General features: G+C 36.8%; 1 protein-coding gene across 2 annotated transcripts in view; it reads right to left on the reverse strand.

Annotated features, from left to right (window-relative positions):
• The window catches only part of nfixb (nuclear factor I/Xb), a 166236-nt gene extending 159485 nt beyond the window's left edge, over nt 1–6751 (reverse strand). For both annotated transcript variants that reach the window (XM_084403170.1, XM_084403169.1), the window contains exons 1-2: nt 6701–6751; nt 217–327 (exon numbers count right to left, since the gene is read on the reverse strand). In XM_084403170.1, coding sequence (XP_084259296.1) covers nt 217–327; nt 6701–6715 — 126 coding nt within the window. In that variant the 5' untranslated portion in view covers nt 6716–6751. The remainder of the gene's footprint in view (nt 1–216; nt 328–6700) is intronic.
• Nucleotides 6752–17983: the final 11232 nt, after the last annotated feature.

Consider the following 17983-nt stretch of genomic DNA (forward strand, 5'->3'; position numbering starts at 1 on the left):
GATAGATAGATAGATAGATAGATAGATAGATAGATAGATAGATAGATAGATAGATAGATAGATAGATAGATAGATAGATAAAAAAACTGATGTTTGATTGCAATCTGGTGTAAAATGAGTTTCAGGAAGTGGGAAAAAAAGGTGGGAAACATTGTGCTAAGCAAGTGAAAGAGAGCAAAAAGAAAGAGAGCAAAAAGAAAGAGAGGGTGGTCATACCATCAGCCACGACCTGGCAGAGAAGTCATAACACAGCTGCCACCTGAACCCTGGGTCAGCCTGCCTGTCCAGCGCCATTCCCGTGGCCTCCTGCCAGAAGAAATCCTCTTCCTGGGATAGGGGAAAAAATTAATAAATAAAAAAGAAAAAGCGCCCAGCGAGCACCAATCAGAAGGAGCGTGCGTGCAGGATGCAGGATGCAGCCAGCATGCATGCCTGTGTTTGTGTGAGTATGTGTTAGCGAGAGGGAGAGAGGACTTTGACATAGAAAACGCCAGGAAGCTCAATCCGGGCAGCTGTAGCCATCCGGAGCCAGCGCCAGCCATCAGACTTACTCACACACCGATCACACACAGCCAACCAACACTGGGCTCTGGGTGTCACCAGAGTGTTTCTGTGTACATGCAAACACATATTTACATCAAAGACAACGTTTACAGGAGCGGCGGGTGGTCAATCTGCACGCTTCCTACGCTTACCTGCCTTATTTTTCATTTGAATTGACTTTAGTGAAATTGAATTGCCACAATGGTATACACATATTGTGTCTGTTAATTCTTGCTGTCTGACACAGGCTCTTATGAGGCCTATTGTACAGCGATGGCCGGAAGCTGATGTGTACTTTTGTTTGGCTGGATAAATTGTGATCGTACAATGATTTTTAGTGTTTAACAGTTTAAGCTGCACTGAAAACTTGCATGATGTACCCATGATGTACGAAACTTATGTAACGTTCTAGCAAATAAATACGAAATTGTAACAAAAAAAAAAGATGGTAACTTTAGTTAGCCTACTTTATGTATCGATCAGGCTGATTAGCCAGCAGAAATTTGGCTATAAATGTTGCACAGTGTAATATGTATATATATATATATATATATATATTTATTTATTTAAATGCAGACCGCCTTGTCAATGAATAATCTTTTTTTGTGTGTGTGTAAAGTAAATAAAAAATATATTTTTATATTTACTTATAAGATATAAAAACAGATTTTTTTTAAATAAATGAAGTCAGATTGCATTTAAAATGATTTAAAAAAGACTATATTGCTAATTAAAAAGACTAAATTAAAATCTAAAACAATAATTAAGACCAAATGAATACAAAATGTTTTAATTATTTAAAACTTAATGATTAAAATAACATAATAAAGACAACATTTTCTTTAAAATGATTTCAGTTGCTTAAAAATATATAAATACCATTGTTTTTATTACACTGAACAAATACTAAGAGAAAACTCTTCCAAAATATGCATAATTACATTTCACAAAAAGTCAAAGAATGATTACACTGTCCGAAGGAGATCCCACATTAATTCACTATGATGAGAAAGCAGTAACTAACTATATGGTAATTATTTTGGCAGTAACTCTGGTTACCGTGGTAAATGTTCATGCTGCAGTCCCTAATGTAAAATGTAAAGCACAAGCGGGCGTCCTACAGTTTCCTTTAGCTTGAAAGCAGCATGTCAATTCTTTCTTATTTTTTTTTTTTTTTAATTAAGTGGCATTCCTCAGTTCAAAATATTTCCGTGCTGATTATCTGATTATCCTCGTCCAGCCGCATCTAAACGGTGCAGTCATGCATGCATGTAATGTGTGAAAGTGAATGAGAGAGCACATGCAGTCCTGGGAGCAGCAGCGCTCTTTAGAGGCACACAAAGCTGTGACGAAGACCCTGCGTGTCAGATGAGGGACAATTATAAGTCTGCTTGTGGTGCGATGGCTGCTGGTGCAGGACTTGGCACGGCTCCCTAATTTAAGGGAATTAAAACAAGCTAAACAAGACTTCTTTGTGTGCGTGTGAGAGAGTGTGTGATGCAGGACTGGCACTAAGCTGGCATGGCCTCAGAGAGAGAGCGTCTAGATGACCCAGGGTAATATGGAAATGTTATATTGTGACGGACTCATATCGTTTAAACAGTTGTGTGTTTGAATGCATAGAGATACACAGAAATATTGCGGCTTGTTATGATCAATAAACATACTTGCGCCTAACCAGTCGGCGCCATAAGGTGTTATCCCAGCACCTTTTGACCTCTGCAAGTTTTTTTTAAGTGACGGACTGCCAGTCAGCTTACACCTAATGAGGACATCAAGTTCAAGTTCATTTTCATATTTGTTTTTAACTTCTTTTAAAATGCTGGTATTTTCAAAGATCATTGGTCAAATAATCAAATGTTTCTGTCATTCTAACATTTCAGAGGGGCATAAACCAAGCAATGAATACATGACAAACAACAAACAACAATAGACTAAAAACTATGGATGTTTGTGCTGATGATGTCACATCCTGGAATATGATGTCATTACGGAACTGGCACTTTTAATGCCATGATTTAAACTTTAAACACCAATGTCCACTTAAAGGGGCAATTTGTGAGAATTTTAGTGTATTATCGATTTTTTTTTTTATAGCTAATAATGTGTGAACAGCTTGTAAAAAAAAAAAAATAATAATAATAATAAGACTTTCCCCGACTTCCTAGTTCATCTATAAAGCCTGTAGTCTAATTTTTATATTAAAGACTAGGGACGTTTTTGACGGGAAAACAAAAGGATGTGACGAATACGCGCGGTCCCGAGAGCATCTCTTCCAATGACACATCATGATAAAAACAAATTCTTATAAAACGGTTAGTTCCAGTCCTTGATGCTGATTGGTCGATAGCTGTGTATTATTCACGACACGACCGCTTCACCCAACGGTTCTATGTATCGCTACACAACACCCTTAGCAACCACTATTAGCAAGGTGAAAATATTCTCATTGATATTGTTCAGTGAAGCTTATACAGTAGAGTACTGTGAGAGATCGAGTAAGTGAGTGTACCTGCATTTACAGTAGAGCATTTTCCTTCAGGTCAGTCCTATATTCGCAATTAAAGATTTGTCCGCTGCAATATCTTGTCATTTAACAGTTAAGGAGTTTTCCAGTGCCTGACACACGCTAGTCATTTGTCAGTTGCGTCTTGCTTCAAAGTTTCAGTCCTTTCTTCAATATAAAAGTCTTCTCTATTGACTGACTCACTCATAAAGACAGTCTTTGCCGCCATCTATCGGCGAAATAATGTAACTTCTGTTGCTGTTCAAGGTCAGGGACTATTTTTTCCAGCGGAAGGAAGGCTTTTAGCGATTTTACTTCATGAAAGTTGCATTGATACATATATATTTTTTTGCTTTAATATTTGTATTGTGTGGTAAAAGGTACTTAAGGCTAGTGCCTTGTGCTCTATTCACTATACAGCACAAGGATAATGCCGAAAGAGTCATTCTGTACTGTCAATGTGTCAAGCCAAGAACAGGGATTAATTTAAACTATAGTCTCACATAGCCAGATATAGTCTCAATCAAACTATCATATCAGTGTAATTTTAATTACCTCCACATGATGCCGGTGAATCGCGGAGCTCGTGCAAACATATCCACATCGCTATGATCAGATGCTTTCTTAACTGCTGCTTTCTCACCGCTGTCATTTCTGCTGTGGTTATTTTGTTATTGAGAGGAAAGCACAGCATATATTTACATTAGCTACTATTAGCATCGCTCGAGCGGAGCAATTAGTTGCTGGCTGCAGTTCAATTCACGGCCACAGGTGGGTTACAGTACTGTAGTTAAAATTAGTCAATTTAAATGTAATTTTAGATTATTCGCATTTACTTGGAGTGGACACAGTAACAACAGCAAAATGGCTTGAGGATCTGTATCAGATGGTACATCAACAAAACATGAGTACTGTCGTATCACTTTTAAATTAACTTTACACATTACAAACTTCACAATCTGACATATTTCTGAGTGAAACAGGATATAAAAAAAATGGCTGTCCATCAGAAATTGATTGAATCATAAAAAAATGGTTAGAGGGGGTATAAATATGGGTTCATGGTGTTGTCTGAAAAGGTCAGATGTTTCACAGCAGAGTGAGTTTTTAATAAAACACTGGACTGATGAACCGGTCATGATGAGGAACTAAAGTAAATACGAGTACGACAAATATTACGTTGAGTTTAAATTTGATGCAAGGGCGCCCAAGGAAAATGTGAGTTACGCGAGATGAACCTGAACGGATTGCAGCCCTTAACTTTTAAGCGAAGTGCTTCCATTAAAGTCACAGTATAATTCACACACTGTTTCTGGGCAATTTGTGCATAGAAACTGGAAACACTAAACTTCACGTTTCTCTCTGCTCTCTCAGAGCCTAATTTGTGAATCCACTGGTTTCACTTACTAAATCTCAAAGGTTTCTGGGCAACGTGGGTTAAAAAAAAAAAAAAAAAGTTGCCATGGCATTTTTTTGGCACATCAGCGCTTGAGCCGTGCCCAGGACAGGAGGGTTACCATGGCATCAGCAGACCTCATAAAGCAAATGATTGTTGGGGGGTTTGTGTGAGCGTGCTTTCTGCGTGGCTGTGCCACCCCAAATACCTAAATGCTATGCCAGCATCCTTTAAATACTAAAGGGCACGGGATAATGCCAGGCTGCTTCTTATCCTCGCTAGCTTACCATTCCTGTCTTTCCACTGGAAATCATTGCTCTATCTGTCCGTCCATCTGTCTATCTCTCTAGCGCTCACCTCACACTTGTGGCACGGCCTGCCAGCTCATCTGCCACTTGATTTGTCTCCAGCTGCCTTCACCCAACAGCAAACCAATTTAATAAAAGTGCATGTCGAAAGAAATCCAGCCAAGGTCTTGATCAATGACGTGCGATGCCTCGCAGCAAAGCAAACAATAGATGGGCCTAGCTCCTCTTATGCGAACCCTTTCTCTGGAGTAAGATCTGTAAAATGTGCATTTATTGTTGTGTGTTTTTAAGCCGAATATGGATTTTCCCAAAGTGTGGAAGCTGTGCAGAAGGAGCACGACACCTGTCCGAGCACCTGCTTCATTAAGGAACTGATTATACGGATCCCACAAAATGCTGACTTAAATGATGTATGAAATTATGGACAGACGCAATACTGTATAATCGCTTAGAACAAAACTGAACTTTAGTGCAACATAATATTGATATAATTGCAGAAATTACAAGACTCCAAATTTTTAAGTCTGCCCAGGAGAAAATAAAAATAACACTAAATTAAATTAAATTAACAGCCAGGGACATGTCCCAGTCCCAAACTCTCTTCCTCCATAATTTTTTTTTTTACATTATTATTTTTTTTTTTTTAATAAAACATTTTTTTTAATTTAATTTAATGCCAGGTCATGTCCCAATCCCAAACTCTCTACCTCCATAAAAATGTTTATTTATAAAATAAAATAAAATTTTAAGAAAAAAAAGAAGAAAAAAAGGTCAGGATTATTTACCTTTACCAGGGTCATGTCCCAATTATTATTATTTTTTAAGTAAAAAAATAAAATAAAAACAGTCAGGATTATTTCCCAATCCCAAAAGCCTTTACTTCCATAAAACAAAAACAAAAAACAAAACAGCACAGCCAGGACCATGTCCCAATCCCACACTCTCTAAACATTTCTGTCGTCATAAACATTATTCTTTTTAAATTATACAATTTGGATAAAAGCTGAATAGTTCTGTTTGAAAGAAATCATATATTTACATGCACTTTGCCATGCTTTATTCGAGACATGTGTTATACATTTAAGCTATTTTGCGTTTAACAATCATAAAAAAAAAAAAAAAAAAAAAATATGCATTAAAAAAAAAAAATATATAGGAGAGCATGTCCTGGTGTTCCATAACTAACAAGATATGAACAAAAGACTAGACTTTTCTCATGTTTAAATAACTTTCTTATGGATTATTTCTAGTATTATTTCACCCTTGTTTCTGAGACAAATGTTTTCATGGAGACTTTCCTGGTTAAATCAAGATAATCATTTTCTCCGAAATGTTGAGGTAATAGATTTGAGTAACATTACACAGCAGTCCATCACGCTGTTATACTCTCCATTTGGTTTTAATACAGAACAATGCATCTCTCATGTGTTGATAATCACTACAAAGCAAACACAAATCATGTGGACATTCCTTCAAAATCTGATGACAAACATTGGGATAAATATTAAAAATAAAGGGTGAAGACAGAAAACCTCCACGTAGCCTAAACAGTCATCTCACCGACATTCAGTCTGATCAGGACAAAACCCACTTTCATTCACATTTAGCACTATTAATATTTACGGGTTTAACCTTTCTACAGATTTAATAACTATAAAATCATCAATGCGAACAATGAATAAACAAAGAGCCTACTTTTTAAACAGCAATATAATGATTAAGATAGCATTTATACAATTATGTATGCACTGTTTATTTGGCATTGTGATGAATAATTTCTTCACTATTTATATCGCATCACGTTACATGTGTGTTATTGTAAAGTGAACGAGCTCTTTCTTTCATCTTTCACCTTAAGGGCATGAAAGCTGTAAAATGTTCCATGTCATTTTTAATTCGCAATGAAAGCGCGCATTTAAATGTATTTGGAATTGAAACACGACTTACCATGTGTGAAAACATGGTGGCAATTAGTGGTTTGACTCGCTGTCGCTGTTCGAGTGCGGGTTGAGCTGGACAGGTGCGCGTGCATGAGAAGCGCGTGCTGCAGCGCCCTCTGCTGGACCAGACCACAGCATTCACACAGAGCAGAGGACTCGACCTGTTTCAACACCCTTGAGGAACATAGAGATGGTGCAGGACCCCCACCGACACAGATGTACTGTTGAAGCCAACCCTTCCTATATCTTCCTGAGAGCATTTGGATGTATAAGAAGAATATGAAAAGTTATGAAGAATACATAAAATATTGGTAAATATAATTAATTTATGCAATATGATGTGTAATATTGTTGCTGTGGAATTTTATGCACCAAACACTAAAACAATGCAAATATAATGCCAACAGCAGGTTTATTTTAGTGTCATTGAGATTTTTTGAGACTATTATTTTATAGATATTTTATTTCAGTTTTAGTTTGGGTTATTTTAGTAGGCTACATCACGTTAAAATGACAATGAGAAATGTTTTTTTTTTTTTTTTTTTTACAATATATTTTATTATTTTATTAATAGTTAGGCTAAAGTCTATTTTATTTCAAGTCATGAAAATGTTTTTTTTTTTTTTTTATGGTTTTATTTTAATAACCTGGCGTGGCCAAAGGTCTTTAGAGGATAAAACCTAATGGCAATAAGTTTGGATTTATTTTTCAACAACATTAAAAAAAAATCACATTTCCTAAATTTTAAACAAAAATTAGATAGAAAAATTCAAAACAAATGGCATTTAACAAGTGCAAAGAAAGCACAAGTGCACAAAATATTTCACCAAAAAAAAAAGATATTCAATTGCAATGCAATGCAAATCTATATCAAATCTATAACAACCATAACAGGCTAAAAAACTGATTATTTATTATTTATTAAAATAAAACCATAAAAAACAATTTCATGACTTGAAATAAAATAGGCATTAGCCTAACTATTAAAAATAATAAAATATATTGTTAAAAAAAAAACATTTCTCATTATAATTTTAACTTGATGTAGCCTACTAAAATAACTCAAACTAAACTAAAACTAAACTAAAACTAAAACTGAAAAAAAATATCTATAAAATAATATAATACAATAATTGAGCAAAAATGGACTCATTTGTCTTTAGCATCCACTTGCTTTGGCATTTTTTATATCTAATTTAACACACATGATGTCTATAAGCTGCATGCGTAAAACAGCACTCTCATGATTACAGTATATGACTCTGAGCGTTACTGTAAGAGACAGACTCGTTGTGCGTGGAGGGTTAAATCTGAGGTGTTTATTTTTTTGGCACATGAAGGTCTTGACAGTTTTATACATGTGGAAAACAGCTCCAAACAGATTTTAGAGCGAGACAGGTGCCAACACAACCATCTGCTTTGAGTTTCAGCTCTCGTTCTTTCCTACATGTTTTCAACCCCAGTGCTGCTCACTGTCAGCCAATCACAGAGCAGCGTGTCTCACCCCGTGTGACACTCAGGTTCAGGACGGAGCCGGAGCGGATAAAGAGAAGAAACCTCGTCATCAATATACCGTCACAGCTTTTCGCTTTCAGGATGTCTTGTTTTTTCTGTTCATACTAGCCTTTTTCTATATATAATATAATATAATATAATATAATATAATATAATATAATATAATATAATTGGTCTGTAACAAGTTTGATTAAACTAACCTGTATTAAAATTAAGGATGTCCTTTGTAATTAAATAACTTTGCTCTTCCACAACATTTCAAAGAGGTGCACTATGGTTGCACGATTTGGGGGGGTGGGGGGGAATGAATTGTGATTTTTTTTTAATTGCAATTGTGATTTACAATGCGATTAAGAATCAAATAATTATAATGTAAAAATTATTACATAAAAAAATAAGAAATTTACTATTGTAATATTTTAGTGTAAATTATTATTATTTTACATAACAACAGTAAAATTGCAATGTACTGATTTTCTTCATTTTTAAAAAATCAAACTTTTTTTGAAGAAAACTCACAGGGTGCCCTTAAATAGAGCTGTCCTGGTGAAGGATTTGTTGTTTTGTTTTTATTACGCAATGATAGTTTTCAAATAAAAACGTAAAAAACTTTTTATAGTTTTTTTTTTTGGACGTTCATTTACACGACAACGGACGTTCGGGGGCCTGAAAACGCAAACTTTTGAAAACGGGTATGAAAAAAAGCACATTTTGGAAAAGATACAGTTATTGTCTTGCACTGTAAAAAAATTCTAACCTCCCCAACTCAAAATTTTCTAGTGACTGATCACATCTAAATTTTTCAAATGGCGCAAGTGAAATTCTGTAAATTATCAAATTAAATTTACAGAATTTCACTTGGGCCAATTGAAAAATTTAGATGTGATCAGTCACTAGAAAATTTTGAGTTGGGAAGGTTAGACATTTTTTACAGTGTGGTGTAAACTATAAAAGTATGAATTTGTGAAAGCGGTGATTTATTTACAAAGTGACATCGCCATCTACTGGCCTGGCATGATAATACAGCGTCTTTAGTCGTTCTCGTGGATCCGTGTGAACGGGATCGTTTTGACAACGTTGACGTCTGTACGTGAAAAAACAGTACAAACAGAAAATAGTCTTTAGTACATCATTGTTGTGTAAATATACCCTTAATTAAGTAAAAAAATAGCCAGTTGGCAGGAAAAAATAACTCTTAATATATCTATCTATCTATCTATCTATCTATCTATCTATATATCTTTTTTCATAAAACTATGCCCTTCTTGTTTTACACTTCATGCATGTGTATTGAATGTTAAATAAGTTAAATAAGTCAGTTGAATGTTAAATAAGTTAATAATTATAACATAGTTACGATGTTACAACGATGTTACATCTATGTTATAATTATTAACTTATTTAACATTCAATACACATGCATGAAGTGTAAAACAAGAAGGGCATAGTTTTATGAAAAAAGATAGATAGATAGATAGATAGATAGATAGATAGATAGATAGATAGATAGATAGATAGATAGATAGATAGATAGATAGATAGATAGATATACTGTATATATCAGGGTCGTTCCTCCAAGGAGGCAAGCTAGACAGTGCATCCTCAAAAAAATTGGATGAGAAAATAATCCATATTGCAAAAATAAAACAACGCAAATATTACAAACTGTAACATATACACTGCCATTCAAAAGTTTGGGAAAAAGAAGTCTCTTCTGCTCACCAAGGTGCATTTATTTGATTAAAAATACAAACAAAAAAACAGTAATATTGTGAAATATTATTACAATTCAAAAAGGCTGTTTTCTTTTTGAATATATATTAAAATGTAGCCTAATTTATTTGATGCTCAAGATTTTTTTTTACTATTATTATCAATGTTAAAAACAGTTTTTCATCAAATTAATGCAGCCTTGGTGAACATAAGAGACTTCTTTTAAAAACATTAAAAAGTATCTTACTGATCCCAAACTTTTGATCGACAGTTTAGAGACTGGAAATAGAAAACCAGGAAGCTGAAAACATAAAAGGAACACTATGTATTTCTTTTTAAATCAACTAGCCAAGCGAATAGAACAGAACGCAAAGTTTGTGGATTAAGACACTCCTGTCATGAGATGCTCAAAACAGCACAGGCTGCAATGCTGTGACCACAGACATCTGTCCGAATGTCAACGGCTCTAGATCAAAACTGTCAGTATTTGCAAAGTCAATCATCACTACTGTTGTTTACTTTTCAGTTTCTAAGTGATCAGACATACGATTTTCACATATGAGTGACAAAATGGGCAGCAAAAATCCCACTGACGGAGGGATCGGAGACCAGAATATTACAGAGACTTGAGAATGGAATCTTCTGACTTGGGCCCATATAAGAAACCACCTAGCAACCACTCAGAACATCCTAGCAACCACATCACAATACTTTGGCTGCACCCTTGCATTATGGCAGTAAGTTTTCCATGAGCAAGCATCACTCTGAACGCAGAACAGCTGTAAAAGTTTCAATGCCATTTTAATTAGCAATAAATACGCACAGTTTAAGTGTGTTTTGGGACTGTAACACAACTTCCTCTCTGTTAAAATGTGGCGACAATTTGTGGTTTCCCTAACTGTCGCTGTTTTAGTACGTAAAAATTCAGCAACTAATGAGAATCTAATGACAATAACCGTTGTCTCATCTGGAGGCGTTTATTCGTAATGCAGATTAATGTGACCGTCTTTCGTTTTATCCGTTAAACTGGTTGCTGGATTCGAACATTTTGTAAGTCAAAGATGACCTGTTGAGAGCAAGCAAATAGGCCTAACTTTTAGTCTTCGAGACCATTTACGCTCTTTTAAGTTGATGTATCTGAAATATGTGGCGACTAGAGCTTATATGACATGATGGCACATGAGAAAAATACTCTCAAATCACATTAGATGTATATGTTACTGAGACAGACTCGTTGTGCGTGGAGGGTTAAATCTGAGGTGTTTATTTTTTTGGCTCATGAAGGTCTTGACTGTTTTATACATGTGGAAAACAGCTCCAAACAGATTTTAGAGCGAGACAGGTGCCAACACAACCATCTGCTTTGAGTTTCAGCTCTCGTTCCTATATGTATTCAACCCCAGTGCCGTTCAAACACTTTATAACTGTGTAGCAAATACCTAGCAACCATCTAAAACACCTTAGCAACAGGCCAAAAAACACTTCTATCTATTTGGTACAGTAAATGCATAGCAAAGGCCTAGCAACCACCTAAAACTCCCTTGCATGAACGGAACATGCTAAAACCCAATTTGAACACCCTAGCAACTGCAGTGCAACATCCTGGTTACCATCTAAAAACAAAAGAGCTTTTTCAGCAATAAAAATTAAATAACAGTTGTGTCCAGATGCACAATACACTGGACTTATGCACTAGGTATGTACTTATGCTCTATGCACTTATGCACTATGAACTTATACACTATGCGCTTATACACTAATAAACTACGTACTTAAACACTATGGACTTATGCGCTATGCACTTATACTATGCATTATGTACTTATCCACTATGCCCTTATGCACTATGAACTTATACACTGTGCCCTTATGCACTATGAACTTAAACAAACTTATACATTATGCACTTATGCATTATGGACTTATGCACTATGAACTTATACACTATGCACTTATATACTATGCAATATGGACTTATGCACTATGAACTTATGCTCCATGTTCTTATGCACTATGGATTTATGCACCATGTTCTTATGTACTATGCACTTATGCACTATGGGCTTATGTACTATGCACTTATGCACCATGTTCTTATGTACTATGCACTTATGCACTATGGGCTTATGCACTACGGGCTTATGCACCATGTTCTTATGTATTATATGCACCATGTTCTTATGCACTATGTACTTATGCACTATGGGCTTATGCACCATGTTCTTATGTACTATGGGCTTATGCTCTACGGACTTATTGCACTATGTTTTCAACCTTGTAGTGGTTGAATTTTTGTCATCCAACATCTGAGTCTGATAAGCCCCTTTACCTCAGCTGCGTAATTTAAGCTGCGACAGTTGAGTGCAAGCATGAAGTGTCCAACATTCCACACTTCGTTTTTTTGTTAATTAAGTGCTTCATCCGGGTATTTAAAGTGAAATTTGAACACACTACTCGTACTCGCACTACTTATAGTGCCAAATAGCATAGAATAGTGCATAAGTACGCGAAATGGGATGCACCTATAGTTCCCAGTTTGAGAGAAAATGTACTTTGATTAATTACTAAAAAAAAAAAAAAAAAAGCCTACTGGTTTGGTAAAGGGGCGAGAATTTTCTTTTAAATGCATTTTTCAGTTTTTAAAAATCATCATTTTTTTTTTTTACTGTTCTTATTCCCCTTCAGGGATCTAAAAAAAAAAAAAAAAAAGACAAAAAACATTACTAGTAACAAAATAAGGCCCCAATAATTCAACACAATGCTCAGGCCTTCCTCAGTCTCTCCGGGCTGTCCTGAGCTGAACCCTAAACCTCCTGCCCACCATGCAAGGAAAGCAATCCACAAATCACCTTATGGAGCCATATGCTCCAAGCTGCTGCCAGCATGCTGCACGGCGCCATGGGACCTCAACCCAAACACAGGAAACCGAGAAGACCCACATTTTATGTTCCATACCTTTCCTTTGAGCTGCGTCCAACAGGCACAATAGTCTACCTCGAAAAATCCACCTCTATTTTCTTCTTGGGAATTCAGCATAAAGCAGTCGACCCTACACATTCCAAGACCATGAGTTCAGCATGAAGACTGAAGCTGAACATATTTTTCATCAAAACAACCATTTTCCGGGCAAAGTTTCGAATGAAAATGTTTTCATTTAAATGAGCCGGTATTTTATGCAAACTCGCCTAACGTGAGGTGACAGGCCTCATTTAGTGGATGGCGCCCGTGTTTATGAGCCTCATTATGTGAACCTGTGCGGCGAACGCTGCCAACTAATGAGCTCATTTAGATTAAGGTGGGCTCTCGACTCGGGGGGTGGGAAAACAAACACACAGGTGACAAATTGTGCAGGGGGAACTGAATCTTTTATCACCACAGAAACGCGAGCTTATGTCTTGAGCGATTTCCTTTCTTCTTGGCGTCTGAAGGCACAGGCTAAAGGATCAGATGCCAAGTAGTGGAGCGCTGACCAGCGGGGTTTCAGGAGAATGTAAAGGAGCGACTGCCGCTTCGCAGGTGTTCCTTTTAAAAACCACGAGTGCCAAACAATTTTGGCGCGGCTTGTTGAGATCTTGGTGCCGATGCTTTTAGTTTGTTTGTCTTCCCTTTTCAGAGCTTTACTCTTTCTGATTTAGGCCTCTATTTCCCCAGTCGCCTATTAGCCAACAAAACAGACATCCTTTTCTCCCTTTCTCTTTTAGATTTCCGTCCTCGATAACTGTTTTTGGTGCTCTGCAGAATTTTAAATGTTTCTTCAATTGGTTGTTTTGGACCCCTGCAATCACACAGCAAATTAACATATTGAAGTTCATATTGCATTTATTTTGTAAGAATATCATAAATTGCCTTTCCCATTTCCAAAGGAGAATCTGCTTTTAGTTTGCAACCTTAGGGGCCAGATTTACTAACAACTTGCGCCAGCACAACCCCTCTTTTGGCGTTAAAAAAACTACAGTCAGGATTTACTAAAGACACGCAGTGAAAAATTAGCATTGAAAAGGCATGGACACAGTTATTTTTGCAGCTGACCTTATTGCATATGCATTTGTAGGAGTTTCCCTTTCAGACACAACATTTATAGGAGGAGAGTATTTAAATTAATCATGCAAGGTGTTTACTAAGGTTTGCACTCGTCAATTTTCTGGTATTTGCGCTATTATTTATTGTCCCAAAAAAATCACTAAGTTGCACTGTTCTTGGTAGATTGCGTTGGTCATTTATGGAAATAATCCGGCTGTGTTCTTTCATTTGTGCATCATCAGTAGATCATGCGCAGAACTTTCCACTCCCATCGGTGCTTTTGTGGCATTGCGCTCTCGTGCTAACCTGCCCCATTTAGTAAATCTGGCCCTAAGTCTGCAGTACACATTATGATTCAAAAGCAGTTTAGAGAAAAACAGCAATCCGTAAATATATAGGCCTATATAAAAATGCATTATTTCTTGACACAAGTCTTAATATTAACTTAGTAAATCTAATGCAACAGTAAAACAAATTTATTTTACACACTTAAAGCATTATTGTATCAAATATCGCATTAAGTTATCGCATATTGCATTTTTCTTCAATAAATGCCCTAATGCAAAACTTGTGTGATTTACATTGCAATAATGCTATAATTTAACAATTTATGATAAAAAGTAAGACTCATTTTAATGTCAGTGTAAACAAGGGGGTTTAGGGTTTCAGGTAATCCTACATTAGGCTTATTTAACAACAGAAATTGAATAATCAAATGTAAAAATAAAACTCTGTTTAGTCTTCATTGTATGAATTAAATACTGATTCTTGTTAAAGCTACAAAAAAGCAGTGAGTTATTTTCTCTGTTTCTCTTTCTCTTTTGTTGTTTGATTAACATTAAGCACACAGGCGGAAGCAGGTTTATTAGGCTGCTGTCACTTTAAGAGCCGCATGGCTCCAATATATATTGACAGAATTTTGTGTATTTGGCCATATAAGCTGTGGAAGAGAACTGAATTCGGCATCATGCGCTGTCCGAGAAGCGGCTTGTGGTTTTTCACGAGTGTTGGAGTTAAACGCAGCCAATATCAAAGCTTGAGACACACAGCGTCTCATGTTGATGCACTAATAACCACCTAAAACACCCCATCATCATGACAGCATGGGCAGACACCACTTCAGAAATCTAGTTACATGTTATTGCTAAATCAATATAGAGCTTTGTTTACAAAGTAATCAGGATCATAGCCAAGAATGTTAATTGCAATGTGGTCTAATGGATGCCTTGCAGGTATGGAAGAATTTCAAGACCTCAGCATACTCCATTATGATGAGTATTACTCTTCTCATTTGAAATGGATAGTTTCCTCAACTCATCTAGCCTAAACATCTTAGTTATAACTTCCAAGCCACAATCGCCTTTGTCTTGCTCGCTTTGCACGTAACAAATATATTTCAACTGAACAGTGGTGGGTGGTGTGGGGTGAGCCGTCCAATATGAGATATGGGAAAATAAGCGGGAAAACAATCCTGTAACAGCACTGCTAGAATAATAAAAATCAACAACAATCAAACCATGATGATTAGTGATGAAGATGTGATTAGTGCTCTGGGAGCAGCTTCTCTACCCACTCGACCCCCTGCAGAAATCCGAAGCGGGCCACAGTGGCACCGGGCATCAAGGGCACCTTGGATTTGCAGATGTTGTAGCTGATGACAGATGGCACTGGCACGGGAGCATCGGGACGAAGTCTGCACCAGTCCAGCACCACCTGCACCCTCTGCCAGTCTACAATACCCACAGCAATGGATGGAGGGTGTGTGTGTGTGTGTGTGAGAGATGAGTCAGCTCTCAGGGAGATCAGCTCAACCCCAACAAAGGTGAGAACATCTGATCGCTTCATCTGATCTCTGCATTTATACCTGTCATTGGAATCAAAGCAGAGAAAAACTGTGTTTGTGCTGATATAATTTACATAATGGAAAGTAAATCTAGAACAGGTATTAGGTATATTTATCTTTATATTAACATCAACTGATTTCATTATCAGTATGAATGATCCAGTACTGGAAGTGGACTGAAAGGGAAGCACTAAAAGGACATGGATTTATTCTCGGAGCTGCAGATGCGATCAGATAATGGTGACATTTGAATTCATTGACCATTAACTGTATTTAGCGCCTCTGGCATTGCATCCATTTTCAAAGCATCAGCAGAAGGGCTCGGCTTCTGATTGGACGATGAGCCCTGCTCGGTCCCCAATGGGTAAAGACACAAGAGACGGACACAGAGAGCATGACACAAATGTCAAATCGCTTATTAATGTGGACATGCACAGCCATGGGAACAAAATCTGCTCTCACATTTGAGAGGGGGTAAGACAAATAGGCAATGTTTGTGAGGGAAAGAGTTTTAAAAACTAGAAGAAATGGCTTTGCTATCGATTTTTTCCTCCACATTTAATTTGGAAGTTTAATTTACTTAAAGGGATAGGCTAGTTCACTAATTCTCTCATCATTTACTCACCCTCAAGTTGTTCTAAATCTGTATGAATTTCTTTCTTCTGCTTCACTCAAAAGAAGATATTTTGAAGAATGTGGGTAACCAAACAGTTGACGGTAGCCATCGCCTTCCATAGTATTTTTTTTCCATTCTATGAAATTCAATGGCTATCCCCGAATGAACTATCCCTTTAAGCAATGTCCAAGTTTAATACACTTTAGGCTCTATGAATTGTATCAGTGACATGCTATCAATTACCACAGAAAATAATTTAAACTCATCCCCAAGTTAAAATCTTGTTTACAGTAATGCCTATAATGGAATCTATAGGCCGTATGTAGCCCCGCCCCTTTTCAGCGTTGCGTCTTCCGGTTTGTATTTCCACAGCATGAAGGTAAGATCTTACGGATTTATGAATGAGCCGCTGGTTTTAAAAAACTTCCCGGTCAACTGACATTGGTTATGAGATCCGCTTCAAACATTACAATGCTCATGATAACTTTCGTTAACTCTACAGTAAGTAAATCCACTACACCAGTTAATTACTCTTCGACAGCAATGGAGGAGAGAGAAGCATGAAGAGGGAAGTTAGCTAGGGGAGAGATGTCCTAGACAACGACAACGACTAACGTTAAAAATGTATATTCCTGGGAATTCTGATATGGCCGACACACGACCAAAGAGACGACGTTCCGATGAACAAATAACAAAGAGGAGGGAAAAGGAGAAGGAACGCGCGAAGTCCCGAATTTACATCGGAAAAGCGTTCAAAAGGTGACAGGAACTCCGCCGGCAGAAGGGCTTCCAATCCGAATTTTTTGCTGGACGGGAGGGTAAATCCAGTTTGGTTTTTCTAAATGGTTCATGACTGTTTCAGGAAGCACGGAAGGGAGGGGGAGGGAACGGGATGAGGAGGAGGGAGGGTCGAGCTAGCCTCCGTTTTGTTTGACAATACTTTGAACGTCAACAAGAAGTGACTTCACCCAGCATCCCTTAGAGCACCTTTAATGAGTTGAATCTTGTATGACTTTTTTTTTTTAAATAGAAAATTGCTTAAGCAATGTTGATAAGTTAAAGCAATGTAATAACACATGTTGTCATAACTTATTGATCATAGACTGCATGTTTAAAATTGACTTGGAACGTGAACTTCATCAACTTGAGCTGGAAGCACTTCGTATGATTTTGGCCACGATTTGTCAGTCTGAGTTCCCATAGTGTGACATGGCTTACAGCGAGGATCATGTTCATACAGTCTGACAAGCAACGATCATAAAGGACTATTATAAATATTGTACAGTGTGCAATGCATCCAGCTTTAGAAATGTAGCCCCACCACTAAAAGGCCATTGACTTTAGAGTTCAAATAACTGCTTTTAAACCCTTTGCACAATCTTGCCCCATAGATTTCCAATGTAGTCATGTGAACACAATTTTTGTTTGAACAAACTAAGGAGTAAAATAAAGAGATTTTCAACAGCTTTCCACTTAACTTGATCGAACCTGAAACATTCCTTTAAATCTTGTCTATTACACTAATGTTCACTGACATATGGATCATTGCTTCAATCCAGAATTTGATGAAAACACTATAATCA

This window comes from Rutilus rutilus (genome assembly GCF_951802725.1).
Source record: "Rutilus rutilus genome assembly, chromosome: 1".
In the NCBI taxonomy this organism is placed as follows: domain Eukaryota; kingdom Metazoa; phylum Chordata; class Actinopteri; order Cypriniformes; family Leuciscidae; genus Rutilus; species Rutilus rutilus.